This window comes from Notolepis coatsorum (assembly GCF_963971535.1).
Source record: "Notolepis coatsorum genome assembly, chromosome: 15".
Lineage (NCBI taxonomy): Eukaryota > Metazoa > Chordata > Actinopteri > Aulopiformes > Paralepididae > Notolepis > Notolepis coatsorum.
Genome location: NC_140179.1, coordinates 12,312,018 through 12,339,479, shown reverse-complemented (window position 1 = coordinate 12,339,479; position 27,462 = coordinate 12,312,018). Strand labels below are relative to the sequence as shown.

Genomic DNA, 27,462 nt, shown 5'->3' with positions numbered 1-27,462 from the left:
TCTGGTGGTCATGCATTTGAATACAATACCCCACCGCTTCTCGGTGCCTCTTCCTCTCTTTATATACAACGGGCCAAAGCAGTCCATGCCTGTGGAGTGGAATGGCTTGTCGCCGATTCGGAGGCGACAGGGGGGTAAGTCAGCCATCCGTGGTATGCTGGGCTGCGCGCGCCACTTACGGCAGTCTAGACAGGTTCGCTGGAAGCGCCGTACTGCTTCTCTCCCTTGCAATATCCAATAACGACGTCTGATCTCCGCGAAGACTCTCTCTGCTCCTGCGTGGTGTACATCCTCGTCGTATTTCTTTATGATCAGCTCTGTGACCTTGTGTCGGCTGTTCAAGACGATCGGGTGCTTAATGTCATCTGGTAGATCGGGGGCTCTCCGCAGGCGACCACCCACTCTGATGAGATTATGGGCGTCACTCTCTGGTGCCAGGTGAATCAGTCTGCTGTCTGATGGGACGGGGTTTCCTCCCTGTAGACAGTCTAGCTCATCGGGGAACGAGTCTCTCTGGGCTCGTTGTAGTAGAAGAAGTTCTGCTTCTTCGTAGTCAGCTGCTGACATGTCAGTGGTGGACTGAATCTCTGGGTGGTGCCGCAGGAATGTTCTTTGCTGCGCACTCTCTAGGGTAATGCAGTCATCTATGTTGGGGTCTGTGGAGGCGACAGTGCTCAGTCCACAGAACATAGGTTTCTTGTTCTCAGCCTCCTCGTTACTTGCTTCCCTCGGGGTGGGCGTAGGCCAATCTCCTTCCGGGAGCTTGAGGAATGCTGGTCCGTCACTGTAGATGTTGCGACGGGTTAGGTCATCCAGAGACATTCCCCGGGTGATGACGTCAGCTGGGTTGTGTTTGGTGTCCACATACCGCCAGCTTGCTTCTTCTGTTAAATCTTGAATCTCTGTGACTCTGACTCCCACGAAGACTTTGTATCTGCATGAATCAGACTTGATCCATGTGAGTACTGTCGTGGAATCTGACCACAAGATTGTTCTATGCACCGGAATGGTGAGTTCACGTTGGATTAACGTGGCTAGGTGCGCTCCTGCGAGGGCTGCGCAGAGCTCTAGACGTGGGATAGATTGTTGCTTACGTGGGGCTATTCTTGAGCGGGCCAGGATGAAAGCAGTGTGTATCTTTCCTCCCATCTCTTGGGCACGCAAATAGGCCACCGATCCGTAGGCTACTTCGGAGGCGTCGCTGAAGACGTGTAGCTCAATCTCGCATGTCTCTGGCCTCACTGTGGATGGGAAGTAGCTGCGGCATATATTGACACCTGGGAGTGAGCGGAGTTCCGTCTCCCACTCTCTCCATGTTGAGGCAAGGTGTGCGGGTATTGGGTCGTCCCAGCCCTGGTCCTTGTCCCATAGTATTCGTACAATCATCTTTGCCCTGGTGGTGTAAGGTAGAATACATCCCAACGGGTCATATTGTCTGGCGAGTGTTCTGTACACACTCCGTCTGGTGGTCGGTATCGCCGCCGACCTTCCTTGCTCTGGAGCCAAGGGTTTGTGTCTATAGTGGAGCGAGTCTGTTTTGAAGTGCCAGACTAGTCCTAGTGTCATTTCTTGGGCTTCTCCTGGGATTGTCGCCATCCAGGTCTCGCTGCTGGCAGCCTTGTCCGCGGAGGAGAGGCTGCGCAATACGTGCGGGTCGCTGCTGGCCCACTGCCTGAGATCAAAGCCGCCTTTGATTAGGGAGGCGCGTAACTTGATTAGGAGAGCCTCGGCTTCTTCTTGAGTCGAGACGCTTTGTAAACAGTTGTCCACGTAGAAACTGTTCTTCACACTGTGTTGGACCTCTTCATCTGCTGCTGGGTCCTCTGTGACGTGTTTCTGTAGTGCAAAGGTAGCACAGCACGGGCTGCATGTGGTTCCGAAGGGGAGTACTTCCCACTGGTAGATGGATGGGTTCTCATCTCCGATCTTCTCTCTCCATAGGAACCGTAGCAGAGGCTTGTCCTCCTCTACTAGTCTCACCTGCAAGAACATCCCTTTGATATCCCCGCTTATAGCCACCTTGTCCTGGCGGAAGCGCAGTAGCACGCCTAGTAGGGAGGGGCCGAGTGTGGGGCCGGGCAAGAGCTCTTTATTCAGATTTTGGGATCCGATCTGCTAGCTGCAGTTAAACACAATGCGATCCTTGCCGTTGTGATGGACCTTGTGATGCGGCACGTACCATGATTCGGTCGTCTGATCGGCCTCTTTAATGTCAATCTTCGTTACGTGTCCCGTTGTGATTAGCTTCTCAATCTCAGCTCGGTACACACTCTCTTGAGCGGGGTCTTTGGCTAGGCGCCGCTCTGTGTTCAGTAGATAGCGCTCCGTGGCGTCTTTCTTTGCGTGAAAGGTGGGCATTCCCTCTCGCCTCAGGAGTGGAGTTGCGTATCTCATCACTCCGCCGACTGTGACTCTCTTTGTCCCCTGCTCGAGTAGGTTGATGGCGTAAATGTCTTCTTTAGAGCGGATATCTTTCTTTTCGTTCTTAAAGGGCATTGTCTCTAGGGTCCATAGCCTCTCGACATGCTGCAGGAGAGTGGTGTCTTCTTCTGTCGTTCTGGAGTGGAAGCAGCTAGTGGCTGCTGTTCGGTTGAGAGATTTAGCGAGGGGGCCTTGGAGGGTCCACCCTAGGCGGGTCTCGACTGCTGCAGGACAGCCTCGGGGGCCTGTATGGACCCGGTCAATCGGGACTATGAGTTCTGCATGGTCGGAGCCTATCAACAGGGTCGGGGTAGCGCCGTCTATGAGCGGGATAGGTAATTGGCGCAGGTGCACATATTTATCCATCAACTTGGTGACAGGGTAGGTGTACTGCGATAGTCCTATTTCTTGGCTGGTGAAAGCATTTGTGATCTTGTACCGTCGCTCTGGCTGCCCGTTGGCTGCGATGGTGAAGGAGACATTCTTGCCCTTTATCGTCTTTAAATCTCTTCTTATTGTCCGAATCGTCATTTCGTTCTTGCTCCCCCGCAGTCCCAACTGGGTCGCAGCGGAGGCGAGCAGAAGGGTCTTCTCTGACCCGTCATCAAGGACGGCGTAAGTGTCCATGACTTTATCTTGGTAGCTCAATGTCACACGGACTACCTTTAAGAGCACTTGGGCTCCGCTGCTGCTGGCGGGGTCAATGTACATGACACTTGCCTTGGTGCCGCTCCGTGGTGCAGGTATAGGCCGTCTTCCGTTACTTTCGTGTAGTATATCTAGATGGGCTCCATCGCACCGGCTGCACCTTTTCTTTAGGCGGCATTCGGCTGCCATGTGGGGCCGCGCACATCGATAACAGCGCCGGTTGGACTTTATCCATTGACTCACTTCTTCTGCATTCATCTTTGTGAATAGGTCACATTGTGACAGCCAGTGTTCTTTCTCACAGTAGGGACACGCTATCTTCCACTTCTCTTTTCTCGAGGGGGTGCTGTGACTCTTACTGCTCGGTACTGACTCTGATTGGTGCATGACAGTCACCGATCTTCTTCCATCATTTATTCTCCTGGGTCCCTCTCTGGAGCTTGGCGTGCTCCGCCCAAAGGTGTCCAGTCGTAAGCTGCTGACCTCTCTCGCCAGGAAGTCGGCCAGATCAAGGAGGGATGGCTCGGGGCCGTCGGGATCCCGGTAATCCCTCTGCCGCCTAAAGCGCTCCTGTCTTGCGGGTGGCAGCTTCTCCAAAATCCTCTCGACGTTAGAGTTGGCGTATAGCTCATGCATGCCCTTCTCCCGTTGCGCTCCCAGCATCCCTACCAGGGACTGCACTTTGATTGACAGGTCGTCTAGTGAGCGATTGTCTGTGGCTGGGGGTAGGCGGTCAATATGCCTTATCTCCTGGATTACGTAATCCCATATACGTCCATATCTCTGATCCAGCGCTGCAAGGGCCGCTGTGTATGGAGTCGAAGAGGTAGCATAGGCTAGCGCTATATTGTGCGCTCGCGGTACTTTCAGGTGCTTCAGTAATATTGCATACTTGTGGCGTTCATCAGCGACATCCACCATCATTGTCTCTAAGCACATCCGGAGCTCCGTGTACTGTGCTCGACTCTCATAGGCGAAGTCTGGGAATGACGGTGTGGCATTGTATGACGCCGTGGATGGCTGATACATCGGCGAGCGTTGGGGGAGAGACCTCCTGGGCGAGTCCCCTCTTGCGCCTCGCTGGTCCAGGTACTGTTCCTCGGGGCTGGTCGTGCGTCGTGCTCACCCGCGAATAGAGTCGGGGGTCTGTAGCGCAGCGCCGCGGGGGTATAGCCTGGACTGTATGGGACCTCCTGGTCCGGTGGAGTATTGTGCTGTCGTCGGGCTTGGTTCTCCTCTTCTCCCTCTTCTTCCTCTATCAGATCTTCCAGATCCTGTAATCGTTTATTTAGCTTCTCCGCAGTGTATGCCGCTCCTTCCTTGTAGCTGGGTCTCGCTTGGACCGGTATGGGAAGGGGGTCTGCGGGGGGTCTAGACTCGGTCTGTTGGTCAAGTTCAGGGTCGCTTGCTCGTTGTGGTGACGCTGCCCTTGACTGTTGTCTCGACGAGTTCCTTGAACCCCTAGCGGAGGGAGAGGGTGTTGTCCTTTTGATCAGCTGCTCTATTAGTTGCGCTTGTAGTCTGTCGCGCTCTGCGTCTCTTTGGGCACCGGCAGCGGCGCGCTGGGCGTCGGCCCGGTCTCTTGCCATATTCTCTTCCATCTGGAAGCGTCTCATCTCCAGATGTGTGCGCTGTTCTTCGCTCCGTTGCTGCGCTTGGAGTCGGTCGCGTTCGGTAGAGGCTGTCAGGCTGACGAGGAACGCCTGTTGTAGTATCCTCTCCGCTTCGCTGGGGGGAGGCAGTTGTGGAGGTGAGCCGCTCCTGCGTGAGCCGCTCCTGGGGGTACTCGTTGGGGAGTCCTGGAGCTCTAGTTCCTCGGCGCTCTCCTCCTCTTCTTCCGTGCAGAGTTCTCTCTCTGTAGGGTTGTCTTCCTCCCGGGGCTGGTCGGGGACTACTTCTTGAGTAGTGGCGGGGGGTAAAGGCATGTCAATTCCCTCCTGGTCCCCACCGTGAGCTTGGTCAGTTACATTAGGACCTACTAGGGCCTCTGTGGTCGGGGAAACCTGGTCGTTAAGGTCAGACATAATTTTACTTTCTACTTTTACCGCGTTTACCGTTTGTCGAAGGCTAGGTAGTTGACTGACAGTGTAAGCCTCTAAGTACTGAGGTGTCTGTCGTCTGCGCCGCGGGCGTTCTAGGTTAGGAGGATCGTTTCGTGGAGTGTTCATCATAGGCCATTTCGATATTAATAACACTATATTAATATTACACTAGTTACCCTCCGGCTCGAAGGACCAATTGTAACTGAGGGGTACAATTCCCTGACTGTATTGTTAGATATGATATTTAATACCACTACCTCATGTACTTTAACTTCTGGCCACCCAGTACAAGATATAAGTATGATGAACACTTTCCAACCTGATGAAACGAATCCACACAAATGTACCAAATCGAAGGTTTAATACAGCAAAGGGTGTATACAACGATCACTTAATTACATTTATGATTTGAAATATGAAATATGCACTTTTATGGCAAATGAGTATTCGTAGGTAAATCAACATTGAATGTCCAATCTCTGGTTGCGCAGGGAGTAAGTATACAACCTGGAATATTTAGGAAACGATAGCGATGGTACTTAAATGATTATAGCTGGATACACTAAGGGGGGGGGGGGGTCCCGCTGGTTGTAAGACAGTAGGAGGGGGGGTTAGAGAAGCCGCTGGCGGTATCCCATCTGGCCGACGGTGTCTTGGGAGAATCCAAAGTCTTGGACACGGTGCCCACAGAACCTCGGACCGCAGACGAATACAGCTGGACCCTCTGTGGACGGTATCTGCCGGTCCACAACGGAGAGACGTGAGGCGACCTCACTGTGTAGAGCGCCGTCTCACCTGGAGTCCTCTCCGGGGGGTAATTCCAACACTCCGCAGTGTTGGCCTTTATCCATGGAATAATCAAAGCACACAAAGCATAATCCAAGCCGTGGAAGGCTCGCCGTCGTCCGGGTAGAGTAATCCAATATACAGGTCCAGTCGTTCTTGGCCCGGAGCTCCTCGGATGCAATCACCACTAGGGGTCTGACCAGCCTGGTTAAGCGTCCAGATAACGTCAGGAACGATGGGGGTACTGATAACTTTAGAACTCTAACCGAACGATGCACCATACATAAATAGACTATTATTAGCTTAATAGAATACGTCCAACTCGACGGTATAGTGCCAAACTATGACTATTCAACTATTAATCTACACGATATCTCAATGCCTATTCTGGGGCCAAGTAGGCCTTACTACACCGCACGTGCGTCGTGGGGAGGCTTTGCGTCTGTCACTCTGTTGGAGGGTAAAGAACTGGACTAAAAGAAAGTTCTACTTTACTTGCGCCATATATATATGCGCTATGAACAAATAGTACCATTCGTATCTCGCCCGACATATTCCTGCGCGGAACCGGGGCTTGCCTCGACATGTTAGGCGGCACGATTGAACTTGGACCTAGGGGTATGGCAACCTGGCGCCAGGTTCTCGTCCAATGGTAGAATGAAACTATTATGGGCTGTTTAGTAGAAACGGGGATATTCAATGCATATTGTACAAGGAATATACAGGGGATATCAAACGATATACAAATACAATTAAATATATATATATAAATAAATATACATATTCGGTTTAATCTGATCCTTCACAACAACATTCGTGATGTCACAGTATGATGTCATAGTCAACCATTCTAGAACATTTGTGATGTCACAGTATGCTGTCATAATGGAACATTCTAGAGCATTTGTGATGTCACAGTATGCTGTCATAATCAAACATTCTAGAACATTTGTGTATATATATATATTATATATTCAACAATTCTCTCTGAAGAGCTCATTGTGCATTTTGAAACAGTGCTGAGCAGTACTGAACAGATAGACTAAACAGCATAGATTGAAGCCTGCATCTCTCAACCAAGGTGCCTTGCCGACCGTTTTGCTGTGGAAAGAGCCGGCAAGTTGATTTACGGCTTTCAGGTGAGGAGGAATTTTCATGTGTCGAGTCGGCGGTGATTTTGGAGACGGGGAAAATACAGTTTTCTTACCTTGTAGTGACGTGAATATTTAGGAAAATAGCTTTAGGATCACTTCTGTAAAGAAAGACTTCGCTGTGGAAGAGAAATAAACCATTTGGATATCGTTGTTTTACACTGGAGCGGCTGTGGACCTTATTTTTCTTTATCAACGAACGTACTACTCACGAGTAAGCAACTTTAACCAATAGAGTGGAACGTCGGCCCTGATACGTATATTGTGCGTGTGAACGTTGACATGAAAAGAAAAAAGGTTAAAAAAAATATAAAAAAAGTGCAAAAAAAAGATTTTTTCTTTCTTTTACGGTATCACGTGAATCGATACTCGGTAGTACCGATGTGTTTCGGTAAGTACCTTTTAAAAGTACCGAATTCGGTACCCATCCCTAATAACTACCCTACCCATCCCAGTTAGGACAGCCGAATCCCGTCCAATCTTTCGCCGTCGACTAAAGACTCACTTCTTCAACCATTATCTGAAATGATAAAAAAAAAAAAAAAAAAAAAAAATCTAACCCCGACTAACCTTAATGTCATGCACTTGTCCTAATAAACTAACCTACACTGTAACACGCAACACTTTGATGAACATTGTTACTCAGCTGATAGAGTTATACCCTTCTTGCTGTCTTGTCGCACAGAACTTGTAAGTCGCTTTGGATAAAAGCGTCAGCTAAATGACTAAATGTAAATGTAATAAGCAATGATAACTATACGTTTTTCTCTCTTGTTAGAAGAGGGATAACTTCTTCAGTTAGATTTGATTTGATCTTTATTTATCGTTCACATTTGAACCGATACGGTACCTGTGAATCGATACCGGTACCCAACGGTACCCTTTTTCGGTACTTAGTTAGGGTAAGTGAGGGAAAGGGGAGGAACGACAGCGATGGGGGCGAGAATAGCCAGGGCAAGGGTAAGGGGTCGGGTGGTGACGATATGGAGAAGGAGGAGAAGAAGAGGGAGGTAAGTGAGGGGAAGGAGAGCAAGAGGAAGAAAGTGAGGGACGATAGCTCAAGTGGGTCAGAAGGCGAGGGTGGAGGAAATGATGTTGCAGAAGTGATTCATATAGTGGTTAGGCTTGAGGGGGAGAGGGGAGTGAGGAAAGTAGGTAGGCTCGAGTTGCCCAAACTCATTGTCGAGCAATTAGGTGAGGTAAAGTATGCGAGAGTTTTGTGGGATGGTAATCTGGCCGTAGGGTGTGGTAGTGAGGAGCGAGCAGGTGGAGAGGGCTAGGAAGATGAGGAGCATTGGTGGGGTGGGTATAAGTAAGGTAGCGAGAGTAGGGGAGAAGAGGGAGGGGGGATGTAAGGGGGTGATAGCTGTGTAGTTTGACATAGGGGTGGACGGTATAAACGGTATACGGTATAAACGGTATGAATTTGCGCTATGGTATGGATTTTGACTATACCTTGTAACCGGTAGAGCAGCTCTAAAATAGCAATGACGTCATGTAACCACAGTCAGGGCGCGACTATTTCACTCGTATTTGCCCCTAAAAATAGATAGAATTAGTCATAATAGATGTGCAAACTGGAAAAAGTTATTTAGGAGCACAGAGGCTTCACGCAGTTGGCGTGTCAATGCGCAATTGTCATTTCATAATACACAGACGCAAACTAGCTCTTCCACCCTGCGTTTGAAGGCTGTGTGACAACTTCTCTCGCAAGTCGCGCAGTTTCTATGTGTAATGTAAACTCTGCGACGACTGCAATGGTCTAACATGCTTTGCATCCTCGCCATTCTGGAATGCCCACGTCGCGCTAAAACCTTATGTAATGTTAACTGTCGATGTACTAGCCTCGGCAAGCTAACGTTAGCTGGCTCCACTATAGCAGCTTGTCGATGTACTAGCCTCAGCAAGCTAATGTTAGCTGGCTCCACTAGCAGCCTGTCGTTGTACTAGCCTCAGCAAGCTAACGTTAGCTGGCTCCACTAGCAGCCTGTCGATGTACTAGCCTCAGCAAGCTAACGTTAGCTGGCTCCACTAGCAGCCTGTCGATGTACTAGCCTCAGCAAGCTAACGTTAGCTGGCTCCACTAGCAGCCTGTCGATGTACTAGCCTCAGCAAGCTAACGTTAGCTCCACTCTAGCAGCCTCCTCCCTCCTTCGCTCTCTCTCTGCTAACAATCCTGATTCGATTCTTGAACCTATTTAATTAAAAAGGAAGATATTTATGGACATTAGCTATAGTATAGAGCTCAGCAGCTGTAACAGAATAACAGTGTTTACCCCTTCAGAAGCATTTATATAGACATTTTAAGATAAGTTAATATACCGTGATATATACCGTTACCGTCTATGCTTCAAATTATACCGTGATATACATTTTAGACCATACCGTCCAGCCCTAGTTTGACACCAAAATTGATCTATGTTAAACATTCTAACAACAAACCCTAACCCAATGTTCGACACATTTGTACCACATGCACAGCACAAACCTGCTTGATTATTGCCCCAAATAGCATGCAAGTTGGACAAAGTGGGTATGTCTGGAAAGAAGAGGCTTGTGGGTACCTATAAAACCAATGTTCACTCTGATATTCATGTGAACAGCCAAGGGACCTTTTGGAAGATGAGCATGGCAGTTTTTTCTAGGCGAAGATTTTACATCATTTTGAATCATTGCCTATTAAAACCCCCTTCCCAACAGCTGGGCTTAATGGTACCAATGGAAGGATTAGCTTCTCTAGTTTACAGGGATACCAATACCTTTGTGTTCGCTCAAATATTGAGCGTGCTATGGACCAAGATATTTATTAATGGGCAGAACCTTGATTTTAAATTTTTTTGCTAAGCCACCGCACTACAAGTGAATACTTGTAGAGAAGCGTTTTGATAGAGAAAAGTGAGACAGACTTAATTGTAGGAATTTTACATGGTGGTACAAGGGACTGTGTAATAATGTATAATATATAACATATATATATATATATACGAATCTAATCTAATAAATCTGAGAGCAGAATGAAGGACTGTGCCTAGAGGTTTCATTCAGAGTGGAAGGAGCAGCATTTCTATAAACCACATCTCCATAATCCAAGATAGATAGACGACCCTCGTTCTGCTAATCATAGAGAAGCTGGTTCTATTCCTGTACAAGAATTATCATCAAGCCAGATGCCATAATATTTGTATTCTGTAACTTGTTCGATGACAAACATATTCCTATACGATATATGCAAATCATTGTAAACAATATCTCTAGCCCTAGAGAACATTATTAATTTAGTTTTGTTTGCATTAAGTACAAGCTTATTATCCAAAGCGACTTACAAGTTCTGTATGACAAGTCAGCAGGAAGGGCACAACTCTATCAGCTGAGTATCAATGTTTCAAAGTGTTGAGTGCTACAGTGTAGGTTAGTTTATTAGGACAAGTGCATGACAGTAAGGTTAGTTAGGGTTAGATTATTATTATAATTTTTTTTTATCCCTGCAGGACTTTTGTAATGGGTAAGAATTCTGATTGGGCTTTCCCAGTTTTCACATACTAGTCTCTCAGACAAATACTGTACTGTAGCTATGAAATCAACTGCAAATCCAGCGCTATATCTAGTCTATTTAAAAGACGATAATGGTTAACTGTATCAAATGTATGACATTTTAAATGAAGATTTAATTATGTTGAATTTACAGTTACTTTAAATTGAAAATTAATGAAGAAATGTATTTATTATTTAACAGACATGGCCTCATCCAGCTATCACTTTTCTGAAGAACAGTTCCTGTGCTCCATCTGTCGGGTTGTCTTCACCGAGCCTGTCTCCATCCCTTGTGGACACACCTTCTGCAAGACCTGCATCACCAAGTACTGGGATAACAATGAACTGTACCAGTGTCCAATGTGTAAACATACTTTTGATAAGAGACCAGACATCTTTGTCAATATTGTCCTATCAGAGATGGCACCTCAGTTCAGGAAGTCTGTTCAAGAGAGAAGCACCAGCAGCCCAGACCAGCAACCTGCCAGACCAGGAGAGGTGACCTGTGACATCTGCACTGGGAAGAAGATCAATGCCATGAAGTCCTGCCTGGTGTGTCTGGCCTCCTACTGTGAGATCCACCTGGAGCCTCATCACAGAGTTGCAGCATTGAAGAAACACAAGCTGATCAACCCTGTGGAGAACCTGGAGGACAGGATGTGTAAGAAGCACGAGAGACCGCTGGAGCTGTTCTGTAGGACTGACCAGGCCTGTGTGTGTCAGTTCTGCACTGAGACAGACCACAAAACCCACGACACTGTCCCTCTAGAGAAAGAATGCAGAGAGAGGAAGGATGAGATGATGACACAAGAGGCAGATGTTCATCAGATGATCCAGGAGCGTGTGCAGAAGATCCAACAGATCAAACACTCGGTAGACCTCAGCAAGAACGAGGCAATGAAAGAGATAGCAGACAGTGTCGAGGTCTTCACTGCTCTGGTGGCCTCCGTTGAGAGAAGTCAGGCTGAGCTCATTGAGGTGATTGAGGGGAGGCAGAAATCAGCAGAGAAACAGGCTGAAGGCTTCATCAAGGAGCTGGAGCAGGAAATCACTGAGCTAAAGAAGAGAAGCACTGAGCTGGAGCAGCTCTCTCACACTGAAGACCACCTCCACATCCTCCACAGCTTCCCATCTCTCTCCACCCCTCCACCCACCAAGGACTGGTCTGAGGTCAGTGTCCACAGTGATGTGAGTGTGGAGATAATGAGGAGAACTGTGGCTCTGCTGGAGGAGACTCTCAGTGAAGAGATGGAGAAGCTGCCTGAAGTCAAGCTGAAGAGGTTCCAGCAGTATGCAGTGGATGTGACTCTGGACCCTGACACAGCACATCCAAAGCTCATCCTCTCTGGTGATGGGAAAGAAGTAAAATATGGTGTTACACGGAAAGACCTTCCTGACAACCCAGAGAGATTTGACCAGACACCCATTGTCCTGGGAAAGCAAAGCTTCTCCTCTGGGAGATTCTACTATGAGGTTCAGGTTAAAGATAATCCTGTGTGGGATTTAGGAGTGGTCAGAGAGTCCATCAACAGGAAAGGAGGCATCACGCTGAGCCCTGACGATGGATACTGGACTATAATACTGAGGAATGGTGATGAATATATAGCTCCTGGAGAGGGAGCCCTCTCCCTGAGAGAGAAACCACAGGTGATCGGGGTGTTTGTAGATTATGAGGAGGGTCAGGTCTCCTTTTATGATGTGGAAGCCAGGGCTCATATCTATTCTTACACCGACTGCACCTTCACCGATAAACTCTACCCATATTTTAGCCCTTGCTATTCTGACAATAGTACTCCTCTAATAATCTGCCGCTTAACCTCTTTAGCCCGAGCGGTCCGTCAGTGGCCCGCTAATGAATAATGTGCTCAGTGGCAGAATTCAGTACTGTATCTACAAAACCTTCTGTTTAATCATATTCGCTTTATTAATTTGCTTAGTTTTTTTGTACACGTGATCTCAAGAAGGTCCTGAACGAGCTCAGTATCAGTGTTTCATGTCTGGTAATTTTTAGGATGCTATTATTCACTGTCAAAAATGCAAAGAAAAATCATCATTTATATTCTGTTTCATCACAATTTACTCAAGCCTAGTAACAGACACAGTATTTCTGACACTGTGATTACATTCCCTGAGATCTATAGAGGTCTCTAGATACCAATGTGGAAAATAAAACAACAATGACAATGACGGCAGACATTATACATACATCTGTAATGTGGAAGTGCAGAGAACGTGGGGATACAATAAATCAACAAGGACCGAGTCTAACGAGTGCAAGATTCATTTAATGCCTTAATGGCATTAGGAATGAAGGAGTTTTTAAAACTGTAATTGGAGATGATTGTGGGGGTGGAGACTAATAAAGCTCAGTGGGTTTTTGCCAATAGAACCAAACGTGTCTGTCTGTCTCCTACTACACCAAGTACTTGTCAGTAAAATGTCCTCCCAAAGGTACAAGAATGTGTTCCTAATGCGATTGAATCTTTACTTGTTTCCATGTTAACTACAGTACCCATAATGCCTCTGCACTTACGTATTACATTGAGCTCATGGAGGAGAGAGCGGGGGGATAAAATTAATGAATGTGGATGAGAGCCTTGACATTAAGTGGTTGTAGCTACGGCTGTGGGGGTGCTGGAGACATGACCCAATAGACTTTTATACAATGGCATGCAAATTTCTCGATTCTGATTGGCTGAAACAGTCAAGTTACACGTGGTTATTTCTTATAACCCCCGCTCGTGATCCCAGAACCCGCCCGCAACCGAATTACAATCACTCCGCCGTTCGTGGTTTTAGAAATGAAAGCAAGATGGCGGACAATAATCTTTACGAATGGATATGTTGAAAGCGTCATAACGACTAAATCAAAAACGATTCTGTCACGGCGAATGTGTTAGTTTCTTACACAAATTGGTGGGTCATGAGTACAAAATAAATATCGCGCGGTCTGTTGTTGGATGCCTTTCGTCAAAAGGACATGCATTTCACTGTTAATAAAAGGTTCAAGCAATCAATCAATCAAACCAATAACACAAGCTCACGCGGAGGTGCGCTGTTGTACGTGAGCGTGGGTTATTGGATTGATTGATTGCAAATTTGATTAATGTCCGCCTTGTTTCGAACTGGTTTCGAACTGTTAAGAACTTCATTCTTAGGGCATGCGTCCACCTAACGCTGGCGGAGCGCTGGTAGTGCTGGGATGAAGCGCTTGCGGCGAGAGAAAAAAACGCAGCGCGTGCCTTTTTGTAGCTATGGCAACGAGGTGTCACTCACCAACCTACCTGATGACAGAGAGAAAGAAATCTAGCGACAACTACACGACAGCCATCTTGTATCACTGTTAAAAAACGTATCGTATTTTACTGCTGCGGTTTTGCACATATGGTATATTTTAATATACTTTATTGTATATTAATTATATATATATATATATTGTTATTACCTGATACCACAGTTCGCCCTTTGCTTTTATTCGTGTATTATTAGTGTATTTGTGCTTTGTCGCGAATCGCGATGACCACCAACGGCAGAGGCCAGTTGCCCTCATACTTCTGCTGGATACATTTAACGATGTCCCTGCTGCTGTCACCGTGCCAGACGGTCGTAGAGCAAGGAGGAGCATGTGGATGCACGACACCATTCGCCGGAGACAGCAGTACGGGGACTACCATCGCCTCATCCAGGAGCTCCGGTTCGATGCAGCCCGGGTCCAGGCGTGTCCAGGTGTATTTCAGGCTAACAAAATGCCAATTTGAGCTGCTCCTCCAGAAGGTAAATGCCCCCCCCCCCCCCCCCCCCCCCCACCAATGTACAGTTTCTTCCCCTTCGGATGTATATATTTTTTATGATCTCTTTTTTACTACACAGTTCTGTATATCCGTATGTCTTGTATGTCATAAATGTCCTGATTAATTGAAGATGGGGGACCCCGATATATAACGTTAAACAAGACGAAAGTATTTTTCTGGTCTGTAACCTCTTAGCAGTTGTTTTGAATTGAGCGGTACTGTATTGTACCCATTCTGCAATCTGTTAATAACGTTTTCATTCATTCAAGGTTGGCGATACCATCGCTAGATCCCAGACGAGGTTCAGGGAGACGATCAGCCCTGCAGAGCGTCTGTGCATCTGTCTGCGGTGAGTTGCAGTGTCCGCACCCTATTCAACTATGGGGTTAGCCAGATTCAACTTTGACCAATGCGACCCCTGCAGGATAAATTTGGTTCGACCTCTATGAGTTAGAATTGACTAAATACACGTTGTGACAAGATGTCCAATATCTCAATCTATACCTTGTTGGAAAAAAGCTAATTTTATTATTTAATAATAATAATAAGTTGCTTTAGTAATCTGGGCCCCGTACCCCATGTCTTTGTGGCAGATGAGGCCTTCCCTCTGCGAAGGCACATGATGAGGCCCTACGCAGGGCGAACAGAGGGAGAGAAGAGGGTCTTTAACTACAGGTACTATATACCTGTATGTCAAGTGCAAAGTTTAGTTTTATGTCATCTTGACTATTGCTCTGCGATGTGGTCATCTGCTGCCAGTGGTGACCTCAGGAAGCTCCAGGTGGTCCAGAACTGGGCAGCACGGTTGGTACTGGGCTGCTCACTAAGGTCTAATGTGAGCCGTATGCATGCCCGCCTCTCTTGGCTTAACGTTGAAAATAGATTGTCTTTTAATATACTTGTGCTGTTCAAGTTGGTCATGAGCAGTTTTTAGTAATACTGTGCACGAGCATTACACTAGAGGTTCCAGTAGTGGGCAGCTTGAATTGCCAGGTCCTAGAACCAGCGCTCTGGGGAGATCTTTTATTTTTAGAGCATTAACTCTTTGGAATGGCCTGCCTCGGAACCTCTGCTGCATTTACAGTAGATTCACTTTTAAAAAGAATCTTAAATTGTGTTTAAATTGTTTTTAACACTGTTTTGTTTTTGTTTTACACTAATGTAATTTTAGCTATATTAATTGTTACAGTAGGTTCATTATGCATTGTGTGTACTGACTTTTAATAATTTTGTTTTTTGCAATAGTGATTGTTTTTGTGGGTTTTTTTGTGCGTGGACCCCAGGAAGACTAGCTGGTTGCTATCGCACCAGCTAATGGGGATCCCTAATAAAATCAAATCAAATGTATGTCCCTATGCCATAAATGTCATGATGCCATGTATGTTGTGTATGTCATAAATGTCACTATGAATTGAAAATGGGGGACCCTGATGTAAACAAGACCAACGTCTTTCTCTGGTCTGCATCCCCTTAACCCTTTCACTGCCACACTACAGAAGGTTAACCCTTTACTATCACTATCAACCGAGGGTTAACCTTCTGTAGTGTGGCAGTGAAAAGGGTTAACCTGCTGTCGTGTGGCAGTGAAAAGGGTTAACAATTGTGTGTATTGAGCCGTACTATATTGTATCCATTCTGCAATCTGTTAAATAAAGTTTTCATTCATTCATTCATTCAGGCTTTCCCACGCCAGAAGAATGGTGGAGTGCTCCTTCGGCATCATGGCGGCTCAGTGGAGGCTGTGTAGGAGGGTGCTGGGTGTGTCAGTGGAGGCTGTGTAGGAGGGTGCTGGGTGTGTCAGTGGAGGCTGTGTAGGAGGGTGCTGGGTGTGTCAGTGGAGGCTGTGTAGGAGGGTGCTGGGTGTGTCAGTGGAGGCTGTGTAGGAGGGTGCTGGGTGTGTCTCCAGAGGTTACGGAGAAAGTTGTGAAAGCAACATGTATGCTCCACAACTTCATGAGGTAACGGAACGTAGACCAAATGCGGCCACATTTTTATAGGATTCTATCACATTTTCATAACAATAGCACCCTGCGCCGTTTTCATTGAAGTTTCTTACAAATTAACGATGCTTTGTGTTGTCCTTTATATGCCGATTATCATTCAAATCTTAAATTGTACCATATGTCCCCCTTTAGACAACATATGTAACGCTACCAGCGCACTTAATTAGTTTACCATTCGCGGTCGCTATACCGAGGTCGCAGTAATAGTTTACCGCTGTTCAGATCACGTCGAAGAATATAGACACATCCCAGTGACCTGCGACCTGTGCTAACGCTCTTGGGAAATGCATTATTGTAGTTTTCAACATTTTCACCTTTTAATTTTAAACCAATGCTGCCATCTACTGACAACAGAAAGTGTTGTCTAATCGTCACCTTGAGAGCCACTTCCGTATTCAGCGTCGCCCCAAACCCATTCTAGAGATTCCCACTTTTTACTGGGAGTGGGGCGTGGCCGTATTTGGTCCCAGACAATAAGAGTGGCTGCGATTGGTCACCATGACGTTATATATAAATATCTGTATGTCATAAATTTCCTGATTAATTGAAAATGGGGGACCCCACACTCTTAGAGAGGGCATCCCCCCTCGCTCCTGAAGGGAGGCGACTATAACGGTACTTCCCAAGGAGGGTAAAGATAAGGAATTATGTAGTTCGTTTAGACCAATATCGATCCTTAATTTGGATTATAAGCTGTACGCTGTAGTGCCGAGAGATGGGAGTCGGAGACGGTAGCTCGGTAGAGCGAACAGCTTTTATTCAATACACAAAATACAACCAGCTACTGCTCCGTTGCGTGCAGAACGACTCCTGTGGTGGCAGGAAGTGCCACCTCCTATAATGTCCGGGCGGAACTCTTGTTCCTAACAATAGTTCCGTGGGTGAATTATGTACCATTAACAATCACTACACAAGCCCCCCCAGAATTCAACCATGGTCAAAATTTCCACGGCGGGGAGAGACAACGACCCGGCCGCGGCGTGAGCGGACAACCCGGGGCGCGGTGCAAGCGATTGCGCCCTCCACGGCGCCCGGGGGCATGAACCGGCCACGGTGAGTGCGGAAAGCCAGGGGCGGGGAGGTAGGGCCGGCGCAAGCGCCCGTGTCCTCCCCGACCCCCGGGGGCACAGACGTCGACGAGGCCAACGGCGGCTCCGTCGTTGGCGGGTCCCGGATTAGCGGCGGACGGCCTCGGCGGGGGGAGAGGGCCAGCTCTAAGGGCTGGGAAATGTCTACGTGGGCGGGTTCAACCTTGTGGTGGTTGTACCCCACCTCAAAGGCGAGCCTTCGCCAGTCCTCAGGGGCCTGTGGGCTAGGGTGTCCGGTGGACAGGTCACACAGCAGCGTCGGCCCCGCGTGACCAATCGCGACGTCCTCCAGGCGTAGCCTGGAATCTGCAGTCCCGAGGGCCTGGATGTCGTGGTCGGAGGCCTGTTCCGAGCCCCTGTTGACGTAGTCGAGGTCCGGCTGTACAGCTCCGATGACGACGTTGGGCTTCTCGGCGACGTGTCTTGACTCAGAAAACGTGAGGGGTTCGTGGTCGGTGAAGGCTGTAAGAAGGCCGCCGTATGTCGCCTCATCGCGGACACATGCCAACGAAGCCCGTGTCTGTGCGTTTATTAGGCGGCCATGTCTAATGTCCACGAGGAGACCGTGTGCACCCAGGAAATCTGCCCCCAGTAGTGGGAACGAAATGTCGGCCGTGATGCAGTCCCACGTGAACCGCTGGCCCCCAAAACACAGTTCCACGGTCCTTGTACCGTAGGTGCGGATAGGGGTATCGTTGGCGGTCGTCAGGCGTGGACCTCTATCATCGCCGGCGATGTCCTCTTTCGTAGCTGGCAGGACGCCCCTCTGAGCTCCGGTGTCGCAGAGGAATTTGCAACCGGAGAGTGTGTCTCTAATGAAAAGCAGCCGGTTCGACATACCTGCGCTCACCGCTGCTACTGGGCGCAGGTGTCTGCGTTTATGCGTTATGCCGAAAGTGCAAGGGGAACGGCATCTTGTCGCCCTCGCGCCGAAACGTGCGTGGTAATAACACCGGCCTGCGGCAGCGCTGCTCCTGATCTTCCTCGCCCCTCCCCCCTGCGGCGTGTAACCGCATGTCGAGGCTATTAGCCCTGGGGCCAAGTGTCGAGTGGCCAGGTAGAAGCGATCTGCCTCCTCTGCCAGAGCACGGGGATCCACAATGTTCGTATTGGCCAGTGCCGTCTGTACCCGTGGCGGCATGTGCCTGAGGAACAGCTCTTTAAATAAAAAGTTTGGCTGCTCGGCGCCCAGCAGGTTCAGCATCATCTCCATATGCGCCGACGGCTTGCTGTCTCCCAAGCCACGTATATCCAGCAAGCGTCGGGCCCGCTCAGACGGTGACAACTCAAAAATCCTGAGTAGGTGCGTCTTAAACGCCTCATATTTATACCGGGCAGGCGGAGCTGTTATGAAGCCTACCGTCCTCGCCGCTGTCGTGCTCCCGAGGCTCGAGACGACGTGGTAATACCTCGCGGCGTCGTCGTCAACCCCTCGTAGGGCGAACTGCGCCTCTGCTTGCGCGAACCACGCCGCCGCAGAATGCTCCCAAAACTCCGGCAATCGAATAATAACGGCATCGTTTGCCATGTTCGGTCCGGTCCCTGATACTTCAGCAAGACCAATGTCAGGGTCACCAGTGTAGTGCCGAGAGATGGGAGTCGGAGACGGTAGCTCGGTAGAGCGAACAGCTTTTATTCAATACACAAAATACAACCAGCTACTGCTCCGTTGCGTGCAGAACGACTCCTGTGGTGGCAGGAAGTGCCACCTCCTATAATGTCCGGGCGGAACTCTTGTTCCTAACAATAGTTCCGTGGGTGAATTATGTACCATTAACAATCACTACAACGCCTCCATTATCACGAAAAGAATAGAACAGTTTTTTGCCAGACCTAATAAACACGGACCAAACTGGATTTATATCTGGTGGCCAAACCCAGGATAACTTAAGACGAACACTATACATATTATGAATCAGATTAAACAAACCAGCGTTTATTCGGCCTTATTAAGTCTGGAATGCGGAAAAAGCGTTTGATTGTGTGAGCTGAGACTATTTATTCTTGGTACTAGAAGGGTTAGGATTCAAGGAAGATTCAATTAGGTGTTTTAAAACACTATATACAAGACCCACAGCGAGAATAAAAGTAAACGGTCGGTTAACAAATCCGATCGCCCTAGAACGCGGTACACGCCAATGTTGTCCATGTAGCCCGCCCTGTTCGCGATTTTCATTGAACCGCTAGCCCAAGCAATTAGGGAAGACCCCAATATAACAGGTATTAATATAAAAGAAACAGAGCATAAGATAGCATTATACGCGGATGATGTCTTAATTTACTTAAAAAACCCTAGTCTGAGCCTCCCTAGACTAATGGACCTTATTGAAACCTATGGTCAACATTCGGGATACAAACTAAATATAGGAAAAACACAGATACTTACATATAACTATACCCCCCCAAGAGAAATAAAAGAAAATTACAATTTAAATTGGAACATGAAGTCCATACAATATCTGGGAGTAAGCCTGACTAAGGACTTAACAAAATTATATGAAGCAAATTACCAGCCCCTAAACACACAAATTAAAAAAGATATAGAAAGATGGTCATTAGCCCCCCTGGATTTCACTTCCAGAATAGACTCAGTAAAAATGAACGTAGTCCCTAGACTACTATATCTTTTCCAGTCCTTGCCGGTGGAAATCCCTGCTAAACAGTTTAACGAGTGGGACAGGATGATTTCTAGATTCATATGGAGCGGGAAAAAACCGAGAATTAGGTTCCGGACACTCCAACTCCCTAAAGAGAAGGGAGGCATGTCCCTCCCAAATCTGAAGGAGTATTATTATGCAGCGCAAATAAGACCTTTGGTCTGTTGGTGTGAAAGGGACTACGAAGCGAAGTGGAAGGACATTGAAGTGAAATCAATTGATATACCACTCCAGACAGTAATTGGTGATAGACAGCAGGCCAAGACCCTATATAGAAACTTAAACTCATTTATTGTACACACCCTACAGACATGGTTCAAAATTGTGAAACAATTCAAGTTAGAAAAAAGGATTAAGATCTTGAGGTGGTTTGCCTTCGATTTAGGATTTAAACCAAGAATGTATGATCAAACATTTAAGGAATGGGCTCTCCGAGGTATTACCTCATTCAGCACAATGGTAGATAATGGAGAACTTGTGAGCTTTCAAACCTTGAAAGATACATACGGTTTGGATAAACACGACTTCTTCAGATACCTACAACTACGCCAGTACTTTCTAAAAGAGGTAAAGGTGTCTGAGCCCAATACCCCAATAGACAGTGTTATTCAGATATTCATTCAGGCATACAGAGACAAGATGAGTAAAACTGTGTCAAAATTATATAATAGCTTTGTTCAGGTCAGAACTGACTCCACAAGTTACATTAAGACAAATTGGGAAAAGGAATCAAACATTGAAATAACCGAAGACGAATGGGAGAACATGTGCAGAACTCAATGTAGCTCGACTAATTCAAAAACATGGAGAGAATTCTGCTGGAAAAAATTGACTAGATTTCTTCAAAATCAAATCCGGACAAGTAGGCATAGAGCAACCATGTTGGAGACGGTGCGGCCAGAGGGAGGCAAACCACTCTCATATCTTTTGGAATTGTCCAGGTATTCAACGTTATTGGCAAGATGTTCACTCCACCATGCAGGTTATATTGAATTTTAAGATACCGGAGACCTTCTCCTATTTGTACCTGGGTAACTTACCTGAGGAATTGGTAGGAGGAGACAGATATTTGATGAAAATATTTTTAGCAGCAAGTAAGAAAGCGATCACGCGTCTCTGGTATCAACAAGAACCTCCAACAAAAGAAAAATGGTTGGCCATTATAGGCGAAATATACACAATGGAAAGACTTACTTTTATTCTCAGATTGCAGGAAGAGAAAGGTTTGAAGTACTGGGAGAAGTGGGACTTGTATATGTTAATGACGACAACCAGTGGATGATGTATAGTTGTAAAGAATATTACCGTATATATATATATATATATATATATATATATATATATATAATAATATAGGGAAAGTAAGAGAATTGAGAACTCAGCATGTGAAAAGTGTATTTTTGTAAAGTGACACTAATAATGCAGCCCGGGATTGTGTTTTTGTCTTGTTGTTTGTGATTGTTTGCTTATTGTGAAAAACAATAAAAAGAAAGTTATAAAAAAAAGAAAATGGGGGACCCTGATGTAAACAAGACGAAAGTCTTTCATCCCCTTAACAGTTGTTTGTATTGAGCCATACTGTATTGTACCCATTCTGCAATTAATAATGTTTTCAATCAATCAATCAATCGGGTGGGACGATGGATCTGCGCCGGTCGGTGCCTGCAGAGCCACTCCTTGGTGCCCAGGCCCTCAGAAGGATGGGAAGCAACAACGCCACCAGAGAGGCCATTACTGTCAGGGAAACCTTTACTGGGTACTTCTCAGCAGCAGGACAGGTGCCATGGCAGAATTGGATCATCTGAGGAGCTCCTACTCCTAGCTCCCGTATTCACCTGGGATCATCTGAGGAGCTCCTACTCCTAGCTCCTAGTTAGTAAAGTAATGTTTTAAGTCAAGCCTGATGTTGCCTTGCACAAAATAATGATCCCAGTCTCTTCCACACAGTGAGGCATACAGGTTATTAATTGAACAATGGGTATCGGATCGGTACTCTGTATCGGCCAATAACCAAAGCCCAGGTATCGGTATCGGGACTGAAAAAGTCGGATCGGTACATCCCTACCACTATGCTATCCTAACTATACTATACAAAAACATCCAGTTATGTTACCGGCGGGCAGCCTGGCCTCAGTGAGGAGGGAGGTTGTCATACCGCCTGACCGTGGCCTCCCTGTCGGTACAGGTTAAAGCCACCATGCTGGCTGACTAAAGATACAGCAAGGTGCCATACATGTCATATTGTGTTGAGGTCTGGGGGAATGTTTATAAAACAAATAGATCCTATTATTAAACTACAGAAAAGAGCTATTAGAATAATAAACAAAGCCAGTTACCTTGAATCGACAAATCCATTATTCATCAGTCCTGCACATTAAGATTTGTAGATATGGTTTACATAAAAACCTTGGAGATACTTTTTCGTGCTAAGAGTAAGAACCTACCAGCTTGTATTCAATGTCTCTTTCAACCAAGAAAAAGAAAGTATCATTTAAGAGGGTTGTGTATTCTTAAAACATGTAAAAATGTAAGAACTAATCGCTGCTGGCGGGACAAAACCTCATAACTCCATTTTCTTTTTATTTATTTTTTATATAAATCAACTCCGTAGATCATCCTCCATATGTGTGTGTGGGTTTTACAAAGTTTAAACAATGGGAAAGCATTAAACCGATCATCTGTCTAAACCTCCTAACTCTATTCACCGTCAAATCTGTGTTCGTTTTTTTCATCTGCTGAAAAGTTGGGTTTTTGGAGTTATGAGGTTTTGTCCCGCCAGCAGTGTAATGTAAAAGCTAGATGTGTTTCAATTAATTTAGGAGTTAAATTGTGGAATAGTCTTAGTGACGGGTTGAAGTTGTGTACTTCTCAGGGGAGATTTAAAAAGGCCCTAAAGGATAAAATAATTCAGGAGTACAGTTTTGAGTAAAACATCAAACATGTTTTTATTTAATTTTTCTTTACATTTTTTTTTAAAAGTATTATATCTTGCAGCATATTTTAAGTTTTTCTTATTGTAAAGGATAGGCAAAAAATAAGCATGTGCTTCAGCCTATTTCTTTTTTCGGTCATTGAGTTTGGATTTTGTGTGTGAGCTTACTTTGAATATGTACATTTGTGATTTTTTTTTTTTTTTTTTTGAAAGTCCACACATGTGTGTTTTTGATTGATCTGTAAACAAAGACCGAAAATAAACTATTCTTCATCATCTTCATCTTCATCAAGTAACAGGCGGGCAGAGGAGGGGAGGGGAGGGGGAACAGGCATGTCATGCAAATGAGAACAAGGTTGAAGAGAATTCTTTGATTGGATATGGCCATTTTATTTTTTGTATTTTTTTTTAATAATTTTTTAAACATAACATAAAATTAGACATACAAGCATTAACAGTAAACATCCAATAAAATCACCATTTAAATAAATGTAGTATACGAGATATACACCTAATACTTGCTATCTAATACCCTACATACATTATGCTCTCGCTCGCTCACCCCCCCCGGACCCCCACTTGGATAATCCATCCATTATCATTCGTTCCTAACCAGGCACTACAATTCATATGCTAGCTTTTATTCTCTCCACCACTTCTAACCAGATTGCAATTTTGGCTTCACTGACACCTAAAATTCTTGCTGTAGATATTTCTAGATAAATCACATCGAGATATGTAAGAACCCATACCTTCCGACCCAATTTTTCCGGTTGAAACCATCGTGATGCTATCAGCTTTTTAGCCGCTGTGAGACCAGATAAAACTAATCTCTTTAGCTGTATAGGGGCTGCAAACTGAAAAACATCATTCAACAGCAATACAGAGGGGTGTACAGGTATGTTCAGAAATAAGAAATTTGATAATTGCTGGGCCACTTCTTTCCAGAATATCTTAACTGGTGGGCAATCCCAATACATGTGCATAAATGTACCCTCATCCCCATTTGTACATAAGGAACATCTGGAGTCTTGTTTAAGTCCCATTCTGTTCAATCTTATAGGAAGGAGTCAGGTATGTCCTATGAATATAATTAAGATTAATTTGTTGATGGTCCGGGTTACGTGACGCAATTCGAACGTTTGCCCAGACTTCTTGCCAATCAAAATCTATTTCCAAGTCTGGTATATCCCTCCTCCAGACTGAGTCTAGGGGGAGGATTCCATACGAGGACGTTAGTAAGTGATGATAAAAATCAGATACGAAACCTCTCGATGTCTCTCTTTCATAGAAGAATTTGTGATATCTGTGGTGCTCAATTGGTATCCTTAATGGGACTCCATGAGCCTTCAAACAAACCAATAACTGTGCGTAAAAATAATATGTGGAACTGGTGAGATTACATTTTTTATGTATGTCTTTATAGCTACAAAAACCCTGTTTGTTGAAAACATCTCCTAATGTGTGTATGCCCTGCTTTTCCCATTTAGGGTATTTTATAGGTTGTTTTCCAATCAGGAGTGCATTGTTATTGAATAGGGGAGTATGACTATGCCATTTATGTTGGTTAGAATATTTTTTTTGTGTTTCACGCCACATGAGTAATATGTGGCCATTTTTATACATTATTTTTACATGAATGTAACGGTACACAAAATCCACGGTTCGGTACGTACTGTACCTCGGTTTTGAAGTCAAGGTTCGGTTCGGGTTTTCGCTACAGTGGGGGTAAGTTTGGCTTTCCATGTTCCACTCAGGGGTGATGTAGTGTGCAGTAACTAATTGTACTTGTAGGGCTGTCAACGAATATTGAAATTAATAATCGACTTGTTAATTTCAATGAACACCCGGCCCTTTGTGCAAATTATATTTTGGGAAGGGGTGAACTTGGAGTTTTTAATTAAATTCTGCACGTGCGTTCCTTAGTCGTTAGCCTACCGTTGTATTCGTTCGGTACACAGCCGTACTGAACTGAAGGTCCAGTACTGAAACGGTTCGGTACAGATACGTGTACCTTTACACCCCTAATAGTTATATATATTGTAGATGTTTGGGGGCGGCTGGGTAGCGCAGCGGACCAAGCGCTCGCCTACCATCGCAGAGACACTGGGTTCGAATCCAGCTGTCAGCGGTACCTCCAGCTTGGTCAGTCGTCCCTACTAACACAATTGGCAGTGTTAGCAGGTGGGAAGCCGGTGGGGTGTGTATCCTGGTCGGGTGAATACTTTCGGCAACCCACTTGTCCTTCCGCATTGCTCTGATTGGCCGATGTCCTTCCGCATTGCTCTGATTGGCCGAGCGCGCGCATGCGCATGAGCCGCGACGGGCTCCTCAGCCAGGCAGGAATACTAAACTCCGCTTAAGCTCCAGGAGAGAGGCTGAAAACCCGCAGTTCTTGCCCGACTGATGGGAGCCGAATCCCGGATCCGATTTTTCTGATGAATACCCCCAAAACATGGAGGTCCTGAACGCAATTTATACAAATGGAAGTATTGATTACGCCGTAACGAATCATTAAAAAAATATACCGTTAACTGGAATATGTTGTTTCTTTACACATATGTTGGATTATGTAATATAATATATTATGTAATAAGGCGTAACACAACAGTGAACACATAGTTAAGTACGACTGACAGATGCATTGCACTATGTGTTCACTGTTGTGTTACGCCTTCTCGGCATAAGCCCCATAATAAGACCGTCTCTGGCTTCGTCCAGCAGACACCAGAGCTCAGCGATGCCGCTTCACGGCAGCATATTCTCCCCGCTGGCGATCGGAGCACGGAGGGTCGTGGACCCGCGCCGCAGCCGCGAAGCCGGCGAATACGGCGATGCGATTTTTTATTGGTTTGTCATGACAAACCAATTACATAATCCAACATATGTGTAAAGGCACAACATATTCCAGTTAAGGGTATATTTTTTTAATGATTCGTTTACGGCGTAATCAATACTTCCATTTGTATAAATTGCCTTAAGCGGAGCCTGGCTGAGGAGATGGCTGAGGAGCCCGTCGCGGCTCATGCGCATGCGCGCACTCGGCCAATCAGAGCAATGCGGAAGGACAAGTGGGTTGCCGAAAGTATTCACGCATCCTGGTCGTTGTAAACAGCGACTCCTACTGGTCGGTCGGGGCGCCTGCTCAGCAGGGAAGGGATCTAGGGGAGGTAGTGTGATCCACCCACAAGTTACACTCCCCCAGTGAGAGTCCTCGCTGTCAGGTGAAAAGAAGCGACTGGCTGACTCCACATATATCGGAGGAGACATGTGATAGTCTTCAACCCTCCCTAGACCGGCAAGTGGGGGGAAAATGCGCACAACGACCAGGAAGGGAATTGGCATAACGACTAAATTGGGATGGGAGAAAAAATATATATACTGAAAAAAGGGGGAGAAAAAATAGATTAAAAAAAAGGTATTGTAGATGTTTTATTATGACATAGTGTTTAAATTCCATAACGCCTCGTGGCGCACATTTCAGTAATGCTCCCCTTGACATACAGTATATACGACACAGGCTTAAAGGAAAACTCCAACATTTTGGGAAATTAGCTTATTTGCCATATACCCTGGAGTTAGACAAGAAGATACATACCTTTTTTCTTCTCTGTGCATGCAGTAGGAGTAGGAAGACACAGACTGGAAGTAGGTTCCTCCATTAGCCTAGTTCCCAACGTCTTCCTACTTCTACTGCATGCACAGAGAAGAAAAAGGTAAGCATCTTCTTGTCTAACTCCAGGGTTCCCAAAATGTTGGAGTGTTAAGATACATACCTTTTTCTTCTCTGTGCATGCAGTAGGAGTAGGAAGACACGCACCGTTAGCCTAGCTTAGCGTCAGTCACTGGAAGTAGGTTCCTCCATTAGCCTAGTTCGCAACGTCTTCCTACTCCTACTGCATGCACAGAGAAGAAAAAGCTATGTATCTTCTTGTCTAACTCCAGGCTAGATGGCAAATAAGCTAATTTCCCAAAATGTTGGAGTTTTCCTTTAAAGCCCAACATCCAGGTTAAACCCTACTGATCAATTATGGGTAGTTTACATCATTGGTATATAATTTCATTATTTATTTTTTTCCATTTGACACCGGAAATGCCACTCCGAAAGAGTTAAAAAGGTCCACGCACGAATAACATGCACGCGCGAATCAAAAAAGCTTATCAAACGCCGACGTCACTACAGGTGCATATTAATGAGCCGAATCTAAAAGCTTATCAGACGCTAGCACGGCCGTGACGTCACTTCAGGAAACGTATGCCTTATGCTCGTCCGGGTCATAGTACTACTCGATATATGGCGCTGGCTAACGTTAGCATTATGTCTACTGTCGTGAACCATTTGAGATCGGGGCATGTAGAGGGAACGAGTAAAATCATGTGCAGGTCCTCTTCTCAGACCTGTGTGGCAAAGC

At 46.0% G+C, this 27,462-nt stretch overlaps 2 protein-coding genes across 2 annotated transcripts in view; one reads left to right on the top strand and one right to left on the bottom strand.

Moving 5' to 3' along the window:
- The window catches only part of LOC311241601 (zinc finger protein RFP-like), a gene marked incomplete at its 5' end in the record, with an annotated part of 29,997 nt that extends 17,056 nt beyond the window's left edge, over positions 1–12,941 (top strand). Inside the window, 1 exon segment of the mRNA XM_084330479.1 lies at positions 10,782–12,941. Coding sequence (XP_084186605.1) covers positions 10,782–12,439 — 1,658 coding nt within the window. The 3' untranslated portion in view covers positions 12,440–12,941.
- Positions 1–27,462, bottom strand: part of LOC311241670 (clathrin coat assembly protein AP180) — a gene marked incomplete at its 5' end in the record, with an annotated part of 113,513 nt that overhangs the window by 63,197 nt on the left and 22,854 nt on the right. The window lies entirely within an intron of this gene.